Below are 26,876 nucleotides of genomic sequence, written 5' to 3' on the forward strand. Positions count from 1 at the left end.
ATGAAGAACAAAGTGGCCCAAAATAGACATGATAATCCTGAGAAGAATGTAAGGGGACTTGCCCTACCAGATACCAAGATTTATTATAAAGCTACAATAATTACACAGAGTGGTACTGTTCCAACAGATCCAAGGAACAGAAAAAGAGAACCCCCAAACAAACCCATATATGTATGGAAACTTGTTAAAAGACAGAGGTGACATTGAAGATAACTAAGGAAAACAGTAAATATTGCTAGAAAACTGGCCTTTAATTTGAAGAAAAAAACTGAAATGGGATCCCTTCTTCATACTCTTCACAAAAATCAATTCTAGACAGATTAAAGGCTAAGATGTGAAAGATAAAACTCTAAAACTTTCAGAAGAAAAACTATTTTATGACCTCAGTGTAGGAAGTATTTCTTGAACAAAATATAAAATGCTTTTACCATAAAAGAAAATATTGATATACCTGACTCTCTTAAAATTGACCACCTTCAAAAGGTACAAACTTCCATTTATAAAATAAATAAGTCTTGGGATGTACAGTATGGTGACTATGGTCAATATTTGCATGTCAATATATATGCAAGTTGCTAAGAGAGTAGAGTTTGAAGTTCTCATCACCAAAAAAAAAAAAAAAAAATTGTAACTATATGTGGGGAGGGATGTTAACCAGATTTAGACTCCCAGACCTCACTCCAAACTTACCGAACCAGAATTTGTGTGAGGCCTGGAAGCCCCATTAACAAACTCTGAAGTGGTTCTAATCAACACAGTCTGGATACATTAGAACTCCTACCCCAGGAGACTAATCTATCAGCTTGCTACACAAAACAACAATAAAGAATGTAGTTTCAAAACCTAAAAAGGGGTTGGTTATATGCATGCCACCAAATATGCCTTTTTGAAAAGTGCCGAGGACTGTAGGGAGATAGTAATGACACCATTCTGCTAGCAGCAAGACACCGCTGAGAAATAACTTACTGTCCACCTAGAGTGCCCTTTCTTGGCACTGTCCAGTAAAACTGACCCAGGTCCAAATCTTGAAAGATAATGGGCCAGGCATGAAAGATTATGTGAAAACTTGAAAGGAACAATTCACAGCTGTGGTTAAGTGGCTCTTCACAGGCTACTAGTCCTCCTCCCCTCTGCTGCTGTACATACCATGACGACGTTTTACATGTAAGTAATGTTCCTAGAACAGCTGCAACAGATGGACAGTGTGCCAAACCACAAGACTGCATCAGTACACTCCCTTCACAGCATGTGGCTGGTTGACGGCCTATCACATTGATTTCCTTAATAGACTGCACTTAAAGTTTACATCATTTTGTGTATAGTATGGCTAGTCAAATGGAAAGGACCAGATTTAATCACTTTGGTGCCATTTCAGGATTTGGAGAGGAGCAAAAATAAGGAAGAACTTATCAAAACCTCTAGGCAGTGTTGCTGCCCCCACATCAATCGAGCAGAGCCCTGTCAGGCCCATAACCCTGTCGCAGTTGCCATGTCCTTACAGGACACAATACCTTTGCGGCAGCTGCTCCTCCTGCCTGGAACCTTTTCCTCTCCCATCTGTCTAAGCCCTAGTCATCCTACCCAAATCAGTATTTCCTTTCTAACACCTTCCCTAACTTCTCCATCATGACCACACAAACCCTCTTTAGGACGAGTTATGTGTTTCCTCCTCTATCACAGAACTTGCTAAGTCGTTTGCCGAGAAACATAAATGCTCAAATGTTGAACTCCACCTCATTATTTTGTGGCTTTGGAAAAATGTTCTCATCTTCTCAAATTCTCCGTCTCCTCATCTGATAATAATAACTTGTATTTCATAGACTTGTTGGGAGGAATAAATGAGATTATGCATTAAAAGCACTTAACACAGTGCCTGGCACACATCAGGTACCAAATGAAGAGTAGCTATTTATGATGCTGAATGAACAATCAGAGAGATAAGGATCAAAGGCTATAGGAAGATAGCAAATCTGAAAGGGGAGAGAGGTCAGGCTACCAAAGGGACTTCACTGAGACTTATGCTTAGGTAACCTTTTGCTCTGGATACCATGACAAGTGACATTTCAGAGCACACGGTCAGAGGGAGATTTAAGTTGTCCAAGTGCTGGCTCACCTCTTATGCTTCACAGCTCCTGCCAACAGCTTTGCCTGGGAGAACTTATTCTTGGTTTCTATGGGTTTCACAGCCACTTTCTTCTCCACTTCTTTCTTGTTTTCTGGAGAAATTCCAACCTTGTTGAGATTACTGTGAGTTAAAGGTTAAGGGTCAAACTAAGCAAAAAGAAGAGATATGGTGGAACAATGGTAAATCAAGAGAAGGAACACAAATATAATCCACTAGCACTTCAGATTTGTCGAGCATTGTTTAACCTACTTATAAAAAAAAAAGCACTTCCCTCTTTATTCCGCCAGTCAAATCCAGTTGATTTAAAGAGAAATTGAAGGTGGCTAGAGAGGAAGATGGCAAATCAAGCACAAAATACAAAACTTTTCCCTCAGATTCTCAATGAAAATCTGAGTACAGCCAGAAAACCTGCTATTTACCAAAGACATAGTCGATACCACGCTTGCTGGGAAAAACAAAAATCTTAAGCAATATAAATGCAACAGAAAAAAATGTGGCTTCTTTAAAAACAGAAAATGTTTGTTTCCTCCTTAAGGGTAAAATCAAATTTTGCAGAATGTCCTATGACTATTAATGACATTAAGTCTTAGACAGGACAAGGACTAACTCCTATTATGCTGATACAGGGCAACATCCAAATCACTTAAGGCTCAATAAAAAACAGAGTCTCTCCCCTGTCCCAAACCTATTAAATGCGGACCACCAGAGGCCTAGGAACCTGTTTTAACTTCTCAAGGTGATTTTAATGAGAATCCCTTGTGCGTATGTAACACAGCACAAGAACCGAAAAGTTGTTTTTAAAGGCATAATATTCACTTGTGATAGCACTTTTTTCATGCTTGATGTCAATGTCAGGCTTTCAAGGTTTGTCACTTTCTTTTGTTCTCTCCACCAGCCTCTTCTCCACCTTCCTTTTCATTTTCTCTCTTCCAACCTATTATGCAATAGGTAAGTACTCTAACAGGGTTCATGCAATTCCTTAGTTAAGATGCAGTAGTACCTTATTGGAACAATAGTGACATCTAGTGCTCAAGATATCTAAGAGGCACGTATTATCAACCCTGCCAAATCAAGCACATAAAGAGCTGGGGGTGGGGGTATATAGTCTGAGCTATTTATTTGTCTTTAAACATTGGAGAAAACTGGGTACCAGAAATAAAGAAATTCTAATTCTGATCGCTCTTCAGCAACCAGCTGAGACCAGAGCTCTTACGGACACTAGTTACCCTAAATATCTGTGATGTTCAGTGGGGATTACTCAATGCTCACACTATTCCCATTTCGTCAATTTAATGTTTTTAAGGTCATTGTAGAAACATAAATACTAAATGTTCACTTTTCTAAGAATAAAAATCAAAGAAACAATTTTATCTAATACAGAATGCCAAAACCATGAGCGTGCTGATTTTTACCTGCAAAAGGGACAAAAACGCTCAAAGAAAATTCTTAATATTAAATATCGAAAAAAATTTAAAAAGGAAATAACACGAAAGCACACACGTGTTCATAAGACCAGGACACAGACAAAAACCAACACTTAATTTTTTACTCTTTTAATTTAGATGAAAAGCGTTCAAGCTTTTAAGGGAGAAGATGGAAGGAGGTGGTAATAATATTATTTTTGATCTATACCCAAAGCATAAGCAATTTTTCCCCTGAAGTCCCTCTCCCCCTACAATGCTTTAAATAAACACACCTTAAAAATCTCAAGGAATTCATTAAATGAAGCACTTTTAAAAATCACAGTTTTTAATACACATAATTTTGCTAAATGCTGGTTAACCTGAAGGAAATAACAGTTCTGTTGTTGTTTATATGGCACAAACCACTGCTTATTTGTATTCACGAGTATCAATCACATTATAAAATAAATCATATTATAACAATCAAGCAAAGCTAAGAACCAGCCCCTGGCTTAGAGCTTCCATAAACAAATGTCTAATCCTTCAATTCCTATCTCAATGTGTCTCTGGCAACACACATGGCTGGGATTAGTGCATTAAACATCAGTGGTCTGGAAGGCTTGCTTTTCTTCAGTTTTTCTAAACAGTCAGAACTTTCCAAGTTTCCAGTGAAAGCCAATACCCCTGGGGCCTCTTCCATGTTGTACTGTAATATCACCAGGACAGAAAAGTTTCTTTTGTCTCACTGCCTCCCTGTTCATTCTTCCCTTTGAATTGAAAACCGAAGGGCCTTTCCCACTCATACCATACCAACACTGCTTTCCAGAATGCTGCTTTGGGACACACACTCTGTCTTATTTGCTAGCCTGCCAAATTACGCATATAAAGTAGGACAATTCAAGGGATAAGTTTTAATCAATGTATTTCCTTAGAGGAAAAAGTCTGGTGCCTGAAACAATTCAATACATATATCTGCCCATTCTGCAAACATCAATGCATATTATTCTGAGGTCAGCAAGGAAGGGAGTGGGAGAGGGGAGCTTCAGAAGAATCAGCTGGAACTGACGTGTGCCTTTCCATCAACTCCTATCTTGACGTTACACCAGAGTTCTACTAGGAGAACTGGGACTGAAGCCAGGTCTTTCGCCACCAGTGCAGAGCAGGTTTTATAGCACCGTGCTGCCACCTTATCTCAATCAGTGTCTGTCACCTTGATGTAAACCTAATCTCTGGGAATCTACACACACCGTCTCCCGTATAACTCTTTAATGGAAGCTACTGCACACACCCTGCAAAAAAATACCAACTCACACATACATGCAGTGTCTTATCAATCTTAGAGGTGAAGCCTGTTCAATCGCGCTAGTAAGGTTATTCAACATATAAATTTGAAACATTCAAATAAGATTTCTCATAGGAGAAAAAGGAACTAAGGTGGCCTTAATCTTTCCTATGAGTCATTCACTAAGTTATTCACGTATACACTGAGAACCCACTATATGCCAGGGACTGGGAAATCAGTGGAGACCAAGCCCTTGTTCTTGTGCTTACTTTACATTCCAGCAGTAAAGGGGCAAACACACCAGTAAAAAGCAAATAAATTAAGATTCCTCCGGCAGTGACAAGTACTATTTGAAACTGACGTAGTGATTAGAGTGGGTTCAACTTTAGATGGGGAGCTTAGTGAAAGTCTCTATGAGGAAGGGAGAAGTGAACTGGGACCATGAAATGCCAGCCATGAAATGCCAGCCTTGTAAAATCTGAGGGCAGAGCATTCCAGGACAGGGAGAAAAGAAATACAAAGGCCTTGAGATGGAATCACAAAGCTCGGTGAGAGAGGAACATAAAAAAGGCCAGTAGGCTGCGGTACGGCCACTAATAGGAAGACTAAGTTCAAGATGCGACAGGGAGGTGGGTTGGCCTAAATAATGCGGAGCCCTGTAGGGCCGGATAAAGAATATAGATTTACGTTAAAATGCAACAGGAAGCCACTAGTGTTTCCAACAGGAAAGTGACACGATTCTATGTACGTTTTTGAAAGTTCCCTTTGACTGTTGCTTGGAGAAGGGATTCTTGGGGACAAGAGTATAAGCAGAGACTAATTAGACGATTGTAGTATTCCAGCTACTGCAATGGCAGCAGAGACAGCAGAAATGCACAGATTGGGAGTACATTTTGGAGGTAATTTTTAGCCTAGTCACCTGCAGTACAAAAGTATCCTTACTGAAATTGGGAAAAAAAAAAAAGATTGGGGGGGCAGTGTGATGAGGGTGGGGGTGCTGAGGCATGGAACTGAGAATTTTGATTTAGCCAAGTTACGTTTGGGATGCCTATCAGAACATTCAAGTGGCTGTCAAAAAGGCACTACTAAGCCAAAACAGTCATTTTTGTTGTTTTCTCTACCCCTCTATGGGCGCAGACCTGGCTGTACTTGTAGGGAAGGTTACTGAGGACCCAGGAGAGTAGTTTAACATTTTCTTTTAAAACTCAGAAGCTAATTTCTCCCCTGGATGAGGTTTATTGCCAATCTGTTTCAGAGTCTAATCCTACGAGGCAAGAATATCCTGGTACTGACTATTAGGATTTAGGCCTTTAGTTAATCCTTCAGGATCTGGACTTTTGATTGCAACAGACTCTTACATGCAACAGAACTCCATAAATCACTGCCAGTTATGAAGTCATGAAAATATCATCGTTGAAAGGAAACTCAAGAGTTCACCAAGCAGATCTTCATTCTATTTATGAAAAAACTAAATGCGTAGACATTGATGGGAAAACTGACACCTTACAGACTTCTCTCAAAGTACAAAGGATATTCTGTATTCCTTCAGTTCTTTCAGTTCTTCCTCTCTTCGCTGCTTTTCTATTAATTCCTGCTGCCGAGAAACCTCGTCAAGGAAGTTGGTCTCATCTTCATCTAAGCCTCTTACCATGTTTTCTGAGGAAATAATTAAACAAGGAACACTTAGCAGGCTAAAGGGAAAATATAGTCAAATAAGATTTTTCCTTTTTCTTTTTTTTTAATAAACAGCAGATCCTTCGGGGGATTAGAAGAAAGAATTTGTAAATAACGTGGCTTTCGAATAGATAACATGGCATAAAATCAAGGCATTTCTCCCATTACTAGATATTAGCATAGAATTAAAATGGGTATCTTGAGCTCTAAACAAAAATGTTCAACGTGGCTAACAGGCAGAAGTTTGTCTCTTTTCCACCTAATGAGCATTTAGAGACTAAGATAATCAAGACAATTCCATGGCTAGTTAGAAAAAGTGTTGCATGAGGCCAACGTGCATCAAAAAGACCCCGCGGAGTCCCTTGGATTCTGTGTTTTCTGAAGCTTACTGAATTTGAACTGCTCCTCGTACTCCTGCTGCTTCCTGTCTTTCTGTTCCTGCAGCCTTTCATATAGAGACCGAGGGTCATAAACCTCCTCTGGACATTCTGAAAGGAAAAGGAAGGGAGAGAAAAAGGAGGAGAGATGGGGAGGGGAACAAAGATACACACTTTAGAACGCTTTCATATTATTTTGGAATCGCAAAAGATTTTAAAAATCAAGTCCACTCTCTGCATGATCCTGAGGGCAAGGATAACACAAAAATAGGACAAAATCCACAGCTTCCCTTTGGACTTCAGAGAGTGGCCAGCAGTTCTCAAAGCCAGCTGTCTGTCAACAGGGCCCATAGCCTGAGACAGTTAACTAGATGAGGAGCCGGCCCAAACCCTACAGAGCAGCAGCATTCTCAGTTGTTCAGATCCCAGATACACCCATATAGATGAAACAGACTAGCAGGATCTCCTGGAAGATAGTGTGGTAGAGTGGAAAGGTCAAGGGTAAGTAGGAGTATCCTGGTTCTGCTCCCAGCTGTGGAGGCCTAACACAGGGTTCCTTCACCCGTCCGAGGCGTGGTCGTCTACTCTAAAGCGAGGACAGCGTTACCTACTTGCAGGGTCAGTGTGAGGACTGAGATCATGACGCTGAATGCCAAGCTATAAGCCCATGTACCTTCCGGGTCTTCGGGTTTTCGAACTTTCTCCCATTCCTCTTGCCTCCTTTTGCGCCGCTCATCTAGTTCTGCCTCTGACACAAACCTCTTTTTGATAACAAGGTTGCCATCATCCCCTCCATCCATAATGGAACAATCAGTCTACAGAAAACAAACAAAACATTTCAAGTGAGAAATGCAATTCAGATTCTAAAGAGAAACAAGAAAATTCAGCTTTGTCTCACCCAGCAGTGGACTAGCTCGAAATTCCCTATGACCTTGAATTGAAGAAATCTTCAAGTACTTTAATGCATTGATTGTTGACGAAAGCATATGATTACATTTTTCCTACTGTATCAAGTAGTTTTATTAACAATACGTTGTCTACAGTCAGTGGGAGGACTTGAATAATTCTCATTACATGCTGTTCTACAATAATCTTACTTTGCAGATACTTCTCTGCCCCTCTAATCTAGGGACATATTGGCCTCTTGGGCACCCTATCTTTTTCCCAGTTCTCATCCTCCTTTAATTCTGTAACATCTAGTATTGTTCGTTCTCGAAATTCCCGTTTCAAGGATATTATACTATCTCAATTCGCCTGTTCTTGTTTCCCAGTAGATCCAGAGTGGAGAAACTCAGGTACTTAGGGAGACTTAGAGATCAAGCCTGGTCGGCACAGCAGCGAAGTGATAAGCCTAGGGCACACAAACCATGAATGGAAAAAAGGAAACTAGAAGAACTCAGATTTCCCAGCTTCAGGTTCAATGTACTCTGCACTAAACTTAACTGACTCCCCGTCTCCTTCCTGATCTCCCTCCCCGTAAACTCCGTTGTCTGTGCCACTTGAGATTCTATCTTCGATCCTCCTCTTTCCTCACTCCCACAATGACCTTGACCACTTTATGTGTATCTTGATGCAGAAGACTCCCAAATCTCAATCTATAACTTCACCTGAACCTCTCCAGAAAGGAGGGGCGAAGGAAATAAAGACAGAGGAGTGCGCATTACTCCTTTTAAGATAAACTTTTCTGCTTTTCTTTGCTGGTGCTTTTCCTTTTGAAGAATTGTGAAATTGTCTCTCAGACATGTTGTGGTATTCACAGAATTACATCCTAACGAAGAAGCACATATTCAGCACTACTGGCACATCAATTCCATGTTCGTTTCAAGACGACGCCTAATAACAACGATAAGTCTCTACTGCTAGCACAGAAATAAAGTACGAACCATTTACTGAATCCTTACCATGCACTGAATACTTTTTATGTTTTATTACCTCCTTTACACTCACACTGACCCTATGGGAAATATTATCTCTTTACAGATGAAGACATTGAGGCCCAGAGAAGTTAGGTCACTTGTCTAAGGTGATAAAGTTGGTGAATGGTAGAGCTGAGAATCAAATCCAGGCCTGACATCAAAAATTCGTACTCTTGTCCACTTCACCATACCCCTCTCCAGAAACCAGGGATCCTGGTTAAAAAGAAGGACGTGTCAATTTCAGCTTTCTTCCTACATCAAATTCCAGTGCTGAATGTTCATGTAACATTTTTCTTCAATAACGATGAAATGGAAGCTGAGAAAATAAATGCAAACATTCAGAACAAGAGAATAGTCTCAGCCTAAGCCCTACTGTTGCTGAAGTTTAGTTCAATATAACAAGAGGAGAATTTTGAAATTTACAAGAAAACCAAACCAACTGACAGAAGCTGTTGCTCCTACCTAAAGCTCACAACCTGGATACTTCTGACTTAGCCTAACTCAGCGTCTCCCGCCAGAAGCCTACGACAGAGGCAGAACTTTTCAGTCTCTGTGCTCATGCCAAACATTCCTCAAGTTCTACAGAATGACCCCCCTTATGAAACAAGTACCAACATTTTCTTAGATGTCCCTAGCATAGAAAATGTCAACTATGTAGGGCTCTAATAAATGGAAGAGGCATACTGGACCCTCGATTTCTCCCCCTCTTTTAGCTCTATCTCTCATTTCTCGCCCTGTATTGGTGGCAGTCTGGTGTCTCCCAATCACCCTTGTTTCCTGATAAATAATTCAGTGGGTCAGGTCCTTATAGCCCACCTAATACGATTCCCCATCTGGCATCTGGAGATTTTCATCCAATCCGTATTTTAAAACTTCAAGATGGACCACCACACTCCCTCTCAGCCAGTGGACTCTGAGCACATCTACTGGTCGGAGAGTTCTTCCTTAAACTAAACTGAAATCTGTCTCCCTATAAATTCCACACATACGTTCAATCCACTGGGACTACACAAAAGGAGCCAAATCCTTTTTCAACATGATATTGTTTCAGCTGTTTGAAGACAACTCCCGTGTTCTTCCTAATTTGTCTTTTCTGCGCCAAACATCCCTAGTTCCTTTAATCTTATAAAAATGGAGAAAAATAATAGTGTCTCAAAGCAGTGAATTTATCAGATTGCATATGTTTTAACCCGGGGAATAAATATTGGGATACGGCAATGCCACTGGCATTCTATTAAATGCATCTCTTCACTCTCATTATACATTTAAAAAATGAAAATTATATTGATACCGAAAACAATATTCCAAAAGGCCTAAATAAAACCTAGAATCTGACACACTTCCTTCTAAATAAAAATTCAGACTAAAGATTTATTCTTATAACTCAAAATTAAGAAAGGAAAACCATTTATTTTAATTGTCATGGTCTGTTGAGGTTTTGGAACAAGAAGAACCTATTTTCATTTAACTTTAAGAAAGATCCCTGAAACTCGGGATACATGTAAATAAGGGCTTGAATCTGAAATAGACACTAGAGAAAAATAAGGATCTTCCCAACATTTATCAATCACTTTTGGGAAAACACTAACTGATGAGATTCTAAGAAATTCTTCCTCTCTTTTTCGTCAATCTTTTTCTCTTAAGTGTTGGCATTCAACGTCTACCCAAAGAGTGAGTCTGTGTGATTACCCATCCATCTTTCGCACACAGAGACAAGACCAGGAATCGCAGTTGGTTAATGAAAATGAGAGTAAAGCAGCAGCCCATTTTAAAGAAGGAAATTTAAAGGCAATGGCTTTAGAATTTGATAGAGAAACTCTACTTCTCAGCTCTCAACGGGCTGGTTTCCTGAAAAAAGTCACATAATCAAAGCTAATGAACACTTATAAGTCTGCTCTTTAAAGCTAATATTATAATCCTGACAATCTTTTGATTCTAAAATAAAGCTAGACGGTCATACCTAATTATAATGAACTTCTGTGAGTTTAGGGACAAGACTAAAACACAGGCTGCTCTATCCATCTCTTTCTTCTGTAGGTCCTCATTCCCCGGCATTTCAATTGTTGCTCTCTCCTAGACTTCAAGTGCCTACCGTGGCTCTCTGGCTAATTAATTTGGTCATCTTTCTATGTTAGGAGAGGTCAAAGGTAGGGGCAGAAAATGTTCACAAACAAGTGGCCATACTCTTGAATATTCTGGATAATATGCAGAATATCTTTTTCCAGAAATATGCAGGTCTTTTCAGTCTTCAAAACTTCACTGTCGATAAATGCTGCCAAGAAGCACGCTTAATTTCAGACATCTTTTACTACAACCTCATCTAATTAAACCAATATATAACCAGTACCTTCTGTTGCAGTCTTCTTACCAAGAGGGAGTACAGACGATAATAAAAAAAAAAAAAAAGTATAGAAGACTGAAATCAAGAGACCCCAGTTCAAAACCTGGTTCTGTCACTTACCAGTTGTATGACCGTGGGCAAGTCACTTAACTCCTCTGAGCCTTGGTTTCCTCATCCACAGACTGCACTCACCAATGGGGATTAAAATAGTACTGCACAACATAAATTTTTTGTAAAGATAAACAAGGTAATTCGTGTACAGCACTTTGTACAGTGTTTGGCACATGCTTAAAAATACTTTGAAAGGCTTGTCATTAGTGCAAAGCACTACGCTAAGCTCTGGACACTGTAGGAATGAGAGAAATACTGTCTGCCCTCCAGGAGTGGGGAAGATATAAACCAGCAGCATAAACAGTCATGACATTTGACGTGGGAAAGGGATCACATCCAACTGAGAGAAATTAGGTAAAACTGACATGTATATGTAATTTGATTCTGTATTTTTCCTTTAGTGTGGTTCTTTATTTTACTGCTTTACTTTATTAGTAGTTCAATTTAAATAAACTCAATACTATGCTAAATGCTGAACTCTGTCCAGCACTGTGCCAAATTCTACGGGGTGCATAAAGGAAATAAACTTTAAGAGTTAGTACTCTTGAACTAGTTAATACCGGATAATAGCATATACAATGAATTAACAAGGTGAACAGTACACGTAAGAAGCAGTAACGAAGGGCATGAATGTGGATCAGTCCAGTTTCCCAGGGTGAAAACCTGGACATATACCCAGGCTCCTTTTTCTCATTCCCTTATATTCCTCCAGTCACCAAGTTCTGTTGTTTCTATCTCATACTGACCTCTTTTTAATCCACCTCACCTTTCTTTGTTTTCTTTTTCTTTCTTTCTTTCTTTCTTTTTTTCTTTTTTTTTTTTTTGAGAAGAGTCCTTTCCTTTCTAACCTCTTTCTTTTCAGACCTCATCTTGCATGGACTACTACAATACCATTCCACTCGACTCCTTGTTCCTACTCTAGCCCCTACCACAGCCATTTATAACTCTACTATAGCACTCATCCACTGTATTTTATCATTTCTGACAGCTCCAACGGCTCTCTGTATCCACAGTGCTTATTAGCACAGTGTCTGGCAAACATTACGTATATAATAAATACTTATTGAATAAACCAACCATGAAGAGGATTTTAAGAACTTAAGCAGGGAGGAATGATCCCACATGAATATGCCCGGCTATTGTCTGATCTAAGTTATAGAGAATGGTAGACATTAAATATGAATTTGCTGAGGTTTCTATGTCCCATGGGGAATTCTATTCAAGCACCATATAATTTGTGCAGGAGGAAACAAAAGACCAAAAATTAAATCACTTCACTATATTATAGAATTAATGTCTTTTTCAAGAATAACTCTTGCTATTCTCCTTTAATTTCGACTGACTAAAATGTTCTCTTACACCAAGTAATAAGTTCACCCTACACAAAGCATTTTTCTTTAAAGAGTCCAATGTGCATTGGCTGTTTGCTCTGCAGTAGGGAGTGGTAAGTATCTGCAACTCGTTTACCTCTCTCTGGAAATAGAAAAACCAGAAGTTAAAAGTGTTTATTTCTAATTCCTGCTGCCTAGCTAAATTTTCACAAATCTCTTATTTTCCCCCTTTGTTTGCTAGAATAATTAAAAACAAACACAAACAAACAAACAAAAGCCCAGGGGCCTGGGAATCTAACTATAAAGATTCATGTAGGAATAAAGAGACATTACATTGGGAATACTTATTTTGTCCTTACTGTGTTTAATTTGAGAAATAAATACTGTCAACTTTCCTATCATAGCTTTTTTCTTCAAGGTGACCTAAGTAATTATCAAACAAAACATTACATTATTTTCAAAAGGATTAAAGTTATTCAAATAGAGAATAGAAAACTAAAACCATACCAAAATCACTTTGTCCAAACTTAAAAGTTTCAAACTGATAGAGATAAAGAACACAGTTTTTGCATTTGCTTGACAGCCAAAAAACAAAGTTCTTATATTTCAAGCCAACATGACTGTTAAACACTGCACTTACTGTGCTTGTACTGGAGACTGTGGTATTTAATTTCCAGGTTGATGGGACAAAATAGGCTCAGTGTCTTACATAGCATCCATCCAAGTTTTAAGATACACAACTTACACTGCTGCCCCCAAAATAATTGCTATTGCTGAAAAAAAAAATTATTCCTTTTTCACGCAGGCTTCCAACCCCCCTGCCCTCTGGCAATCACCAGTTTGTTCTCTGTATCTGTGAGTCTGAAAAAGGTGAAGAGATGAAAGAGCACAAATTAGGTAGCTACGAAACAGTTACAGGGATGCGGAGTGCGGCACAAGGAATACAGTAAATAAATAATTCCACTTAGCTGGTACCATAATACAAGTTAATGAGATCTGGTTTCCATGGAATTGAATTTTGTGATGGCAGACTACTCAAGTGTTTACAGCAGTAGCCACAATACCCTCCTAATTCTAACATTAGATAGACTGTAAGTGTAAAAATACACCAGGGGGAATCAGATCTCTGTGTTAGGATATTCTAAGGCTTCTCTTTAGGTAGCAAGAATAACAGGCCAATACATTTTCCTTTTGTCAGTAAATATAGTTAAGCATTGTTCTTCCTAAATTTTTGCCCTCATGTTCGAGTCACACGGGATTTCAAAATGCAGGACAGCAACTAAGAGGAATCTTCCATCTTAGCAAACTCAACTATATTTCAAATGGACTGCTTTCTGGAGAGAAGGCTCTTCTACCAAGCCATGGCAATTTAGCTCAAACCAATTTCCTCTAGATTTTAAAATTTCAGAAAATGACAACTACTAACAGAGAACAGTCTGCTAGCATTTATTACTAGACAAAGTAATCCTCAATCTTCTAACAATGAAACTTATTTAACATCCCTCAGTACCAAAGGAGACTAAAAGAACCTAAAAATGAGTATACATCACAGCAATTTAATTCATATTTAAAGTAACCTTCTGGTTGTCTAGGCATCTAAAAACACGCACACAATAAAAAGTTATTTAAAAAAACCTATATATACCATTTATCTTCCCATAAGAGAAGAACAGTCTCATCATATGTGCATTTACCTTGAATTCATTATATGCACTGGAAGAAAACAAGAAAGATCTTAAAATGTTGGTTCCCTTAGCAGTTCCCCCGTTCACGTGTGCCTCTCAGAATATAAACACTTCCCTCACTATGTATGATTCTAATATTAGTTCTATTTGTTACACACTGTGACTTCTAAATGCAAACCAACTACTTCATCTGGGGCTCACAGGAAGAAAAACAGCATCTGTTCCAAAGCTGGAGGAAAACCTGGCCATGCTGGAATTTTGCTGCGCTGGTATACCTACATCCAACATGGTGCTTCCCTAAAAGATTTTTGAAGGTAGCTGTGATTATGCACTACTTTGCCATATGGGCTGGCTTTGGAACCTAACCCACACTAAATCGTACCCTCCCTCCCCCAGGTTATATAACTCTGCTCTCTAAGATCAAATTTAAAAATAAAATAAAGGCTTTGCATTACAGAAACCAAACATAAGGCCAATTAACTCATTTGGTTATATTTTTGAAGTAAATCTTTACAAGGGACATATTATGTGCAAGGCACAATGCTAGGTACTAACCTGGCACTCTACTTTTTAGCAAGTGAGGAACTTGCATTCAGTAACAGGTTGGCACATGAGCAATTTAAAGAAAAGTAGAATGAGGTTAAATTCTGTAAGTAATTAGAAGCACTGAGGAGTTCAAGAAAGGACTAGAAAAAAACATCAAGGAAGCTTAATTTTGATAATGTCTGTTATGCTGCACAGTGAAAAATGGTGGAAGTTTTCGGTATACAAAGAAAAATAACCTTCAACTCAAGATTGCCTCAAATCATGAATTTCATATTCCAAAATCAGAATGAAAGGGTTCTTTCATTCTCAGAAATAGTGGACTAAGTAATTGAGACCAATCCTCTCCCTCTATGATAAAAAAGAAACGGAAGAAAAATTTTAAATAATTCTTACAGAAAAGCTAACAAGATAGTAAAGAATTTAGCAAAAATCCAAGAAAAGGGGAAAACGAGAAATTCAGCCCAATACTCAAACTTGTCTTCACACTGAGGGTGACTCTGACCTTGAAAGCTGCTGTGTTTGTGCCCTCCTAAAGCTACAGAAACAAAAGTCAAAGCCAGGACCCCCATAGTATGTGAAGGGAGTCTGATAACCACCTCCTTCTCCTGAATCTGGTACCCCAAAGAACTACATCCTCAAGGTAAAGGTGAACTAGAAAGAAAAACAGCAGGAATAATGAGCAACAGAAACAGACCCAAAAGAAATTCAGATAGTGGATTTAAAGCAGATTCTAAAACAACTATGCTTACCATGTTTAGAGATGAAAACCACCCTTAAAATTAATAGCAGAGAATAAGAAGCTGTAAAACAGTGGTACAGCACATCTGAAAAAGAACAAAATAGAACTTCAGGAACTAAAAAATGCAATAACTGAATTTAAGATTTCAATGGATGAGTTTAATAATACACTCGAAATAACAAGAGAGAATTAATGAAAAAGAAATTATCCAGAATGTAGTACAGAAAAATAAAAAGACAGTGAGAGGAAGAGAACAGAGTAAAAAAAAAAGGTCTATGTTACATCAGTAAAGGAAGATAAACAATATAGGAATATAAACTGGCTGAGAATTTTACAGAACTAATGAAGACAGTAATCCACAAATTCAAGTCTAATAAACACCAAACAAATCTAACAAAAACAAATCCATAGTTGGATATATTATAGTGAAAATGCAGAAAACCAAAGACCAAACATCCTCTAGAGTGAGACAGATCATATTTAAGAAAGACAAAGAATGTTCAAAAGATGTAGCTGCCTCAATGATTGAGCTGAACCATGCGCTTAAATTATTTCATTTACCAGAAACATGGTTTTCGAATTCTAAAGCAGAAGCTTGACTCTAACCAAACATCAAGATTCTTAGAAGGTGAAAGGAAAGGCTGCTAACCAGGTAGACGGTCTTGACATAATTCTTCCTTTCTTAGAACCATGAAGAATTGCCCCATTTGTGTAAAAGGCACCCACACCAAGACTTCAGCTGGGAAAGATACTTGGGCAGCCTCTGTTTTCAGACCCTTACAAATTGTTAACAGCTCATCTCAAGCTCTATTTGAAAGACTATAAAAGCAGATTTTAACTCAGCTCAATTCCTCGTTTCAAAGAGGAGTCTACAGAGATTCAAGGATTTCAGAAGTAGTGCCCACCAAACTATTTATGGGGTCCCTCTTAACACATCAATAAACCAAACAACTAAAGAATCAACAAATCTTACCTCACAGCTGGTACCCAAGATGTCACTGGGAATTCTGACCACCAGGCCCACATTTGGCTTCCTGGGTCCCACTCCAGACCTACTCAGTCAGACTATCCGGGAGTGGGGTCCGAGAATCTGCATTTTAAAAGGGCTGCAGAAGATCTTGTTTTCTACTAGTTTAAGAACTGCTGAGAACGAACAGGTCTCCTCCTTCCCCCCCGCCCCGTGCAGATCGATACTCACATGGGCCACCAACTCTCAAACGAATGCTTCAACTCTTGGTCTTAGTTTCCTAAGTATTCTACAAAACGAGCACGCTATGGCAGCTGGTACACGGAATATAGTAAATATGTTTCCCATCTTACACTTACTTACATGCTGTGATTCAACCATTTCCAACCAGGCATCCCCACATCTCCTGAGGAGCCTGGAGCCGTTCCCAGAGCTCTGGAAAAGGGCCCGCTCCTCACTTGGAGCCTCGATGGCCCCACCTAGCAGAAAAGGTGGAGGGGAGCCTGCAAGAAGCCCGAAGTCCCAATTCCGCTCGAAAGGGTCGGGGATCCTGTCCCACACGACCTGGAGGCCATTCTGCGGGCTCCCTCGGCCCCCCTCAGGTTGGGCCCAGCAAGCCCCGGGCCCTGGCAACTCAGACACTGGACGAGTGCGCACACTGAGAACAGGCCTGGCCCTAAACCTCACATCAGACACAGCCCCCCGGTCTCCTCAGCGAAGAAGCTGGAGCCTAGGTCTCACCGCCTGGCCAGAGCCCTGGCCGCACTCACCTACCGGCGCACTGGAGGCGAGACCCTCGCTCCTCGGTGGCGCCCACCCCAAACCGCCACCGCAAAGGCCGATCGCTCTTTAGGGGAAAGGAAGAAAAAAAAAGGAAAAGAAAATAGCCTTTGCTTTTGTATTTCTTTTGACCCTTCAGGGCTTCCTGCTCCTCACCGCCACAACAAAGTTCCACCCCGCTTCCGGCGGCCTAACCCAATCCGCACCGTTCTTCCTCCCCAGGAGTCCGATGGAAATCCGGTGCCTAGAAAGCTGGCGGGAGACACTTGATTGGGCCATTCACACCTCAGCAAGGGGATTGGCCAGCTCGCTCCCAGAGGGCGGGCCAGGCCGGGCGGTCACGTGACACAGCCCCCGCAAGGTGATTGGTTGTCAAGGAGAGGGATTGCCACCGAGGAAGGGGCGTTTCCTAGGGGACTGAGGGAGGGCCGCGGCTGTGCGAAGCGGGGGTGGGCCCCGCGCGTAATGGCAGTGCCGTGGCCTCGCGTCCATCTTTACGGCTCTCTCGGACCTGTCACAAAGGAGTCGCGCCGCCGCCGCCGCCGCCGCCCCCTCTTTTGGGTGGACCCGGGAGCTGGAGAAAGTCAGTGCCGCAGCCCGGCCGCGCTGATCCGGGAAGACCCGGGGGACGCGGAGTGGGGGGAAGTCTGAGAGCCGGGGACGTCCGTCAGGGCGGGGGACAGCCGCCCGAGTCTGCGGCTGGGAGACGGGACTGGGGTCAGGGGAAGCTCCGGGAAGGGGCCCGGGAGGGGTGGCGTTGGGCAGAGCCCGGGAAAGAGCCCGGAGGCTCTCCACCGGGTTGCCTGCTGAAGGCGCCTGAAGAGGTTCCTGGAAGAGGATGTTTCTCCTTTAGGGTGTTCTTGACTCGAGGAGGTTCTTGGGGGTCGCCTTTCTGAGGAGGCCGCGGCTAAAGGGGCCCAGGTGAGAGGCAGGTAACTCCTGGGAGGTTCCTGATATTTAAGAGGGCTCTCGGGGGTGTCCAGGGCGGAAGAGGTAGATGGGAGGACGCTTTGGGAGGGTTTCCTTTTGTGGAGTTTAAGGTTTAGGTGGCACGGGTGGGAGGCAGACCTTCCCTAGGGAGACGTAGAAATACCTCGGGGTCGAGAGATGCAGCTGACAGAGAGGCTGGGAGTTGGGAGCCAGCGATAGCGGATTCTCCTACTCCAGAGGCCTGATGTGAAAAATGGGTATGGGCCTTGGAGAGAGGGGATCGCTGGGCGGTTCTGGGAGGAAGAGACCCCCATCCATAGGAAAGCCCCGGCGGGAACAGCGAGAGGGTACCAGGAACGGCAAGACCCTTCTCTCTGGAGACCGACCAAGTGTCTTAAACACAGAATTCAGCTACTCTGGGCTTAGTGCAAGTGGGGCGGGGGAAGTCCATCCCACCAACACTTTCTGCGTGACTCCAGATCGGGCTTTTGTCCCCACCTGCTGCCTCAGTCTCCCTGTCTTTGGAGAGGGAGACCAAGGCAGAGATGGCCCATTGAGACTGCAGTTCTGTCCTTTCTGAATGAGGTTGCTCTCCCTGGAGTGTTGTACTTTGAACTGTTTAGGGTTGGAAGTGTCTGTTATTGACTGGAGTCTGGCAGTTATCTGAGCAACTCATCTACCGTCTACTTGTCCTTAGAGGAGTGACAACTTCCTTGGGTCTCTTCTCTAAAATAACGCAGAGTGTGAAAGTACTTTACATACCACAAGCTTTGTGAAAGTAAAGTGCTGTGATTCTACCACCAAACAGGTTGCTGTTGAATAAAAGTGAAGGCACTTTCTAAACTGAAACCGTGCGTAGATGTAAGGGAGCAGAATTAATACAGTAGTCTGTGGGGTGCTGGGAGCCATATTGTACTGAAGACAAGGTTTACTGCTTTTTAGGTCATAGGATAATCTAAACCCATGGTTTCAACCCCTGCTTAGATGGGGATGGAATGGTGCTGGCAGGAGGCTGCACTATAATATCTTTTCCTTGAGGAAGTTTTTCCCTGACAGCTGAAATTTTCCTCTAAGTAATTTGCTCTCAATAATGTAAACTATCTCCTATATATATATATATATATATATATATATATATTCACATATATATATTCATATATATATTCATATATGAGAATATTTCCTTTATATGGGAGTATTTCTATATATATGAGAATATATATAATGGAATGTATATATGTGTGTGTATGTATGTATTCATGGTCATTGGATGTCTACTGGTAGTGAATACCTTGCTTCCTCCCTCAGTTGTGATTTTATAAATGAGACTCTTTTTTCATTTGAGACACATTAGCAATTGATTTTAAATTTCTCTTCTGCAATATTTCTGTATTTTTCACCGTATATATAGAGTTTGCATTTCCTGACATCTTGCTTTGTAGCTCCCTCTGTGAGGTTATAAGATATTTGTGTTTAGGTATGACATTTTCCTGATATTTGGTTAGTGGCATTTGTTAGAGGTGGTTTTCCAAATATTAGGTAATTTGTGATTTTTGTAGTGTTTTTTTGTTGTTTGTTTGTTTGTTTGTTTTTAACAAAATGCTGGCTTGTGTTTCCTGTTTTTCTACTCTTAAATTCCATGGTGCTTTTGTGAGTTTTCTGATTTCCCGGGATACATGTTGTCCTGACCTACTGCCTAATGTTTTTCTTTGACCTGCTTTTTTGCTGTTTTCACAAACCGTTCATTATTTCTTACTCCATAATTATTTTTAAATTATTGATTATAGGAAGTGTTCCAGCATACTCTGTGTGGACTTTTTCTGCTTTCTCAGCAAAATAACTTTTTACTTAGTAAATTGGCCAAGAATCAAGGGGAAATAGAAACTTAGCATTTTATGTAATAGTCTGTTACTCTATAGTGAATAGGAGAAGAATTTGGCAAGAGAATAACAAAAAAATTGTGTGTTCCTGAAGTGCATTTACAACAGTCTGTTTCAACTCGTGAGCTTAATTTAGTCTGTCAAGAACTGTATATACTTCGCCTAATAATGAAATAATTTGTTATAATGAAGTGAGATGTCACTTTGCATCTTTTAAAATACAACTCTCTTTGTTACTCCAATAACTATATAGTTTGAGAAATTATTAGGAATTCTCGAGGACGGTTATCACTATTACACTACTTTAAACTGGAGATTTTCCGTTTTGTGGTAAGATCCTTGTAAAATAGAATGTGATAGTCACAGGGCTGCACCATAGATGGGAACCATAGTGGAACCAGTAATCCATTTCAAAAGAGTTATTTGAGAGTAGTAAACTATCAATTTAGTTTCTCTTCAAATAGTTGACGTTTTCAAGACACTTACCATTGAATTCGGATAGTTTCTTCCTGGTATTCAAATTAGAAAATTGAAAAACAGAATAGTCAGGAAGAAGTGAATGCTAAAACTTGGGCCACAGCCTTTAGGAGGAGACTTTTACAACTTTTAGGAGTGCAAAAGAATGAATATTTTCCCTTTAGTTTATCTATTCAATAAATCAGCTTTTGAAATAGTTTTCTTGCCAGCTTTTATGATTAGAAAAATATATATTTGATATATTTTACTCTTGACGTCTGTTCCAAAGGGGAGTACTTGCTTGTTAAATATGTAAAAGCATATTTAACTATAGATAACGGCGTGATATATACAAGGCTAAATGAGGTAAAGTGGTGGGCTCTTAGAGAATATTCCCCTTTCTCCCTTTCTGAGCTTTTGAAACCTAAGAATGCATTTGAGATAGCAAAGAATTGATGCACTCCTTAAGGAATGAACCCTGTTCATAGCTTCCTTCTTCCTTGAAATTACAGCTTCCAGGCATAATTTCGTGGGTCCTGTACACATCAAATAGAAGGTTTAAAATACCTAACTTGGCCAAGTTTATTATTACCTCAGAGTTTAATGTTTCAGTGGTAGCTTTTTCTTACCCCTTCTACCTTCTAAAGAATTACGTTTCCTCTCCTGTGCTGGCTTAATGCACTGATCCTCAAAGTCTGACTCCTAGGGAGCCCCACCTTGTGGGGAGCCCCACCTCATGGGAAGCGCAGCTCCTTTTCTTCCATTCTTATTGCCTCATAGTTGTTCACACCTACGTATGCCTGAGAGCTACTTATTCATATCCTACCAAGCAAATTATTAAGGATTACTAAAACCTGGTATTCATAAACCAAGATTAGCCCAACAGTGGAAATTACTAACACCTTTTTCTCCCAGGAGTCTCGCCTGGGCAATGTGGCACCAGTGCAAAGCTTCTGACTGGGGTTCCTGCAGTGTTCAGGAAGGATACTTATTGGGATGCAGCATCTGTATTGTGCCAAGTTGATCTTGGTTTTCCATCTTGCATCCTCTTGTGTTTTATTTGTTCCGTTTTTTGTTTTTCATGAGAATTACTATTAGCTTCTTTATTGATGTAACATATGGGCTCTTGGTTAATCTTTCACTGTGGTCGGGGATATTGGACCGACAATAGTTTGGCTTATAATTTAAGACATGACTGTTGCAGTGCAAATACAAGTCCTCCATACCTTTTTTGCTAATGCTGTTATATATAGTCACCTAAAAACTCGCTTGTACAGAGATACCTGAATGTTACTTCCGTTTCCACTGGAAAAATGGTGGAGTGAGAGGGTCCTCCTCCTGGTGGACCTGACACTAACCATAGGCTTCTCTGGTGTGTACTGTATTATATAGGTAGGGCACTCAGTGCGTTGTCTGTTGTTTGTCCTTCATCCCTTTGCCAGAGCATGAGGGACCTTTTTCATCTTTGCTCAGTGCCTGGTATATAAGCCTTAGATTCATATTTATTGAATGATGTCTTAGTTTTTCAAAGTGATAAATATTTTGGAAACATTTTCTATTTTTACAGATTTTAGAATAAATTTACTTTAAAAAGTTGCCGAAAACCTGTTAGGTTCTAGATATCCAATTGAGCGTGCAATTGAATGTTTTCAGATGCTTAAGTAGATCTTATTAAGGAAAGTGTTGCTATTTATGTTGTTTATACATTTCGCTTGTTTTTCTTAATAGAAAAGAGTTTTCTATGATAGAAAAATTTTTATTCTTATATTATGAATCATGTGTTTAAATAACACATCTGTACGATTTCTTGTTGTTTGGTTTCTTGGGCGGAGGGTGGAAATCCTCCTCGTATGGAGTTTTACATTTGTTTTTCCCCTTTGTATTGCAGCCATCATTAGTGCTCACTTCAGTTCTTCCTTAGTATTTCCTTTGTGGGTCCCAGGCAAAATTTTCAATCTTCAAGACCAGGCAGGGATTATTTACTTCTCTCTCTCTCTTTTTTTTTTTTAACTCTTATTTGCTTCTGGAAATTCCTTACTTTGTCCCAGCCCTAAATTTTATTTTTTAATACTTTTTTTTTAATGCTGAAAGGATTTGTCTTTTTCCCTTTTGTACTGTTGCAGGTCAGGCCTATATTCTGTAATTCATTTTGCCATACGTCTCACCTGACCACAGATACCACTGCTACAGGGTTAAAATGCTCTCAATATTTTAAGGGAAGCTTTTTCCAGATACTCTTTCCCTAAGAGTTCAATAAGAAAAAATATATTTTCCCCTCAAATATATACTTGCTTAAATCAGTGCATAAGAGAAGTATCGGAATTATCCAGTGCATTTCACAAGACAACTTGAAGGTACAGTCCAAGGGATAATAGTACTCTGTGTGACTTAAACCTCAGGTGGCCAGTGTCGCTGCAGGTAGATAATTTTGGACACCTGGGGGGCATGTAAAACTATTAGAGCTGCCTTCCCTTTTGGGGGAAAGTGAAGTTCCAACCAAATACCAGATGCTTTAGAGTCTAGAAACAAAAACATTCTTGTTAAAATATCTTTTAAGTGGTATCTGTTCCAATTGGCAAGTGTACTCTTGATATACAGTACATATTTCTTATCTATTGCACTACCAAATAATCAGTCTTGTCCTTCAATTTTTTTCCCATTTAAACACAATCCAGTAAAAAGAAAAAATTCTCTTTGGGATATCCTGCAGGATATTTTAAAAACAAATATATTTCTGGGTAAGGATCTCTGTCTTGATAGGGTTTGAGTTACACAGATGGATGCATTTGACAAAACTCAGCCCATATGCTTAGCACTTGTACCTTTCATTATATGTAAATCTAACCTCTAAAAATATATTGAAGTCCAGTTAGTGATGTGTATTCTGAATTATTTAGGGGAGAGTATACTGATGCCTACAGTTTACTCTGAAATGCATCAAAAAATGAGATAGTTTAATGATGGGTAGAAATGGATGGCTATGTGCTAAAGAAAGTATAGTAAAAAGTTAATGATATAATACAGATAATGGGTATATAATAGGTATATTTTGCTGTAAAAATTATCTTTGCTGTGTGTTTGAAATTGTTCATAATAAAATGGGGGGGAGCAGTAAACATGACATGAGGAGTTATCACTTATTATACTCTCAGGAAAAAATCCAAAACATTTTCTAATGAGAGGAAATCATTAAAATTTCCAGTCTATTATATATTGTGACTGTTCATGCTGTATGATTTAGCCTTCGAGGGGTGGGTAGTGGAATGTAAAATGCTGCATCCTTTAACATTATTTGGGAATGATGAGGTGAAGATGACAGCAATAGTAATTTCATGCCTGAAGTTTGGTTTTTCTTTCTATAGTCATTTATTTAACCAGCTTCTCTTTTCTTGGCAGCATAATCCTGAAGTTTTATTTTCAGAGAAAAGAAAGTGTTCTTAATGTCACTGAGCTGTATTATGATTGAATGCAAGCAAATATTTGAAGAGCTGAATCATTGATTCCTGGACCATTTGTTAGAGAGGATTAGACCAGTTGGCCAGATGTCTCTTGTGGTGAGCTGTTTATGATGGTAGATGTCTGTGTTTTGAATACCAGATCTCAGTGCTTTAACACTAAACTTACTGAGAGCCCAAGTATGATTTTTTTCCTCTCAGTACAGCTTTAAAAATATATAATATGCAAAAATTTAATAAATCATAAATGACAGAAATGGAAGGAATAGTCTTTTTTAAAAAGGAATCAAAGTAAACAATGCCACTCCTCAGAGAAATAGACTGCAAAGGAAACGTTGATTATAATTATGCTCTTACAGCAAAATGGCTGTGAACAGTATGATTTAAAAAGCATTACCATTTAGGTGGTGAGGAGTCTTTCAACTAAGCAATGGTACCCAGTGGTATCATTATCATTAATTCAGCTGATAATTGCCACATCAGTTGATAATTACCACAGCTGCAAATCTAATAGTCGTATATATTTAAATTTTGTGACTAGCTTTTCTTTGGTCTGAAAATCGACTTGACCATCTAATGCTAAATAGCCTTCAAAGTTAAAGTGAAGTATATAGGTATTACAGATCTACATAATCTCTGGTGGTATTCATTTTCTCTTCCATTCAGTCTGTCAACCCTTTGATGACATTACCCATAAGCAGGGTACCACCTAGATTCATTATGATGCTTCATAGGGTGGATATGGTGGGAAATATAGGGAGCTAATCATTGTATTGATAGGCACTGTACATAATCACTAATGGGTGTAACTGTATTCTAATGGGGTTATTTTGGATGACTTCTCCCAAAGACTATGTTCAAAGATCGTCTCAATTCATTTTTCTGGAAAGGGAGAATTAACTTTTTTGACTCCAGAAGCAGCACCCTTTAGTGTTTTATGTTTTAGTTTGTCCCTTCAATCAGTAGTAGGTCCTGCTTACTCTGCCAGATTCTTTGTTAGGTTCTGTAGCACAGTGATTTCCAGACCTGGCCATCATCAGAATCACCTGGGAGCTTTTAAGAAAATACTTGCTTGGACCACATCCTAGAAATTTTGATCCTGGCTATTTGGAGTGGGACCAGGAATTTGCATTTTAAGAAACACCTAAGCAATTCTGTTGCCCGTCACTTTTGAGATGATTAAGTTACAGTCCCTTCCAGGGTTCTTTGTCTAACAGAATAGATAGGTCAAATTATTTCAGAATAGAGTAGATGAGTTTTGTGAAAGGTAAGTTGTTTAGCTATCTAAGTTTTTTGACTCGGGTCTTAACCCCAGAGTCCCCAACTTAGTTACCTCTGCGGTTAGCTACCTGCTCATTTTATATCTTGCATTTTGAGATCCAGTTTGAATGTTAGGCACTGTTTCACCAGCACTATTCCATGTAATCCTCACAGTAGTAATGTAAGATGTAAAAACTATTACTATCTCTATGCTTTAAAGTGTGTCTATAGTAAGAGTAATTAGAATGCGTAGCTGTAAATATTGCAGGGCTGAGACCTGAACCCAGTCGTTCTGACTGCAAAACCCGTGTCCTGTGCTGTATAGGTGGCCTCTGGCATCTTGTCAAGATATGTAGGCTGAGTGTTACGGTCTTCAAACCATGATCCTTGGAAAGCAGGCCACATAATACTTTCTGAAGTGACATCAAAGAAAGCTATCTAAAGTGTTAATTGTTTAGCCTCATTACCTAGTCTTCTGCCTAAAGTATTTGTTCTCTGAGAAGAGTATCACGAGTAACAACCGTTTCCAGATGAAAAGGTATACATTTTTTAGTGCTGAAGAATTCTGAAAGGTCATACACTTTGTGCATTTAAGTGCCCTGCCTTTGGCTATAAAACCCTCAAAAGTGCTCTGTGTGCTCGTTTCAGAAATTTAAAAAAGACACCAGCTCTTATTTTTTCCTCGAATGTTTCATGTCTGCCTTTGAAAGTTCTCACAGCTTCTCCCCTCTAATTAACCTCTTCTTTACATCAGGTCTTTAGAGCTAGTCCTTAAAAAAGAAAGTCTTTGGTTTTGAAATATTTGAAAACTTTTAATTTTTTTTTACTCAGTTTCCTTCTCTGATACATTTTGTAGTTGACATAATTTTGGGGGTCATTTACAGAAAATGACTTAGAAGAAATTGACCTGAGCTACACTTGAGTGCATTCGGAAATAGGAAAAAAAAAAAACAACTTAATTCTTGTTTTCACCTTCAAATTTAGTCATTCTTAAAACTACTTGTATATATTAGATAGCTTCCACTTACTTTGAAGTTGTACTAAATAGAAATCTGCACAGGCCAATTATTCTACATTTAGTTTATATGAGCCTTAGCGAAAAATGTTTGGGTAGAATAAAGTTTAAGAATTTGAGATCCAGCAAACTTCTTTTTAACCCACTGCTTTCCTCACGAGCATTCCCAACACTGTTTCTTGTTAATTCTAAATGGCTTTACAAGTATTGACATTCAACTGTATTTTTATAGGGTCCCCTACTCCCCTTCAAGGCTTTGTTTTCTGGGACTTAATTTCACCTTGACATTCTCAAATCATTGCCAGTTATTTTTAGTACTTGATCGATCTGTCTTCCTCAGGTATGTCTTTCCCAATTTAATGCGTCTGGTTGGATCAGATCTATTTGCATATCATGCCCATCCCAACTTCCATTCCCAAATAGAGTTCCTTTGTTTGGAATCCTGGACCACTTCCTTCTATCCCCACAGAATTATTTAGTTCAGCAACAGATTTTTATAGCTAAGTGGTTAAGAAACACTGATAATCTGGAGTATGAATTTCTTTACAGCCTTAAACAGGATGAGGTAGTTATATATAGTGGTATAGAAGCATGTGTTGTTAA

At 39.6% G+C, this 26,876-nt stretch overlaps 2 protein-coding genes across 17 annotated transcripts in view; one reads left to right on the plus strand and one right to left on the minus strand.

The window, feature by feature from the left end:
• Positions 1 to 17,504, minus strand: part of PSME3IP1 (proteasome activator subunit 3 interacting protein 1) — a 28,134-nt gene extending 10,630 nt beyond the window's left edge. Inside the window, exons 1-6 of one of the 10 annotated variants that reach the window (XM_039880944.1) lie at positions 17,272 to 17,353; positions 11,239 to 11,330; positions 7,535 to 7,676; positions 6,874 to 6,972; positions 6,345 to 6,466; positions 2,114 to 2,247 (exon numbers count right to left, since the gene is read on the minus strand). In XM_039880944.1, coding sequence (XP_039736878.1) covers positions 2,114 to 2,247; positions 6,345 to 6,466; positions 6,874 to 6,972; positions 7,535 to 7,661 — 482 coding nt within the window. In that variant the 5' untranslated portion in view covers positions 7,662 to 7,676; positions 11,239 to 11,330; positions 17,272 to 17,353. The other 9 variants (XM_039880942.1, XM_039880948.1, XM_039880946.1 and 6 more) reach the window with 9 other exon arrangements.
• Positions 17,505 to 17,681: 177 nt separating this feature from the next.
• Positions 17,682 to 26,876, plus strand: part of RSPRY1 (ring finger and SPRY domain containing 1) — a 39,313-nt gene continuing 30,118 nt past the window's right edge. The window contains exons 1-2 of one of the 7 annotated variants that reach the window (XM_039880953.1): positions 17,682 to 17,860; positions 18,131 to 18,209. The gene's annotated coding sequence lies outside the window, so the exon portion shown is untranslated. Of the gene's footprint in view, positions 17,861 to 17,940; positions 18,210 to 23,939; positions 24,098 to 26,876 lie in introns of those variants that run through there. The other 6 variants (XM_039880950.1, XM_039880949.1, XM_039880954.1 and 3 more) reach the window with 6 other exon arrangements.

Source organism: Pteropus medius, unplaced genomic scaffold, assembly GCF_902729225.1.
Source record: "Pteropus medius unplaced genomic scaffold, Ma_sr-lr_union100, whole genome shotgun sequence".
NCBI lineage: Eukaryota > Metazoa > Chordata > Mammalia > Chiroptera > Pteropodidae > Pteropus > Pteropus medius.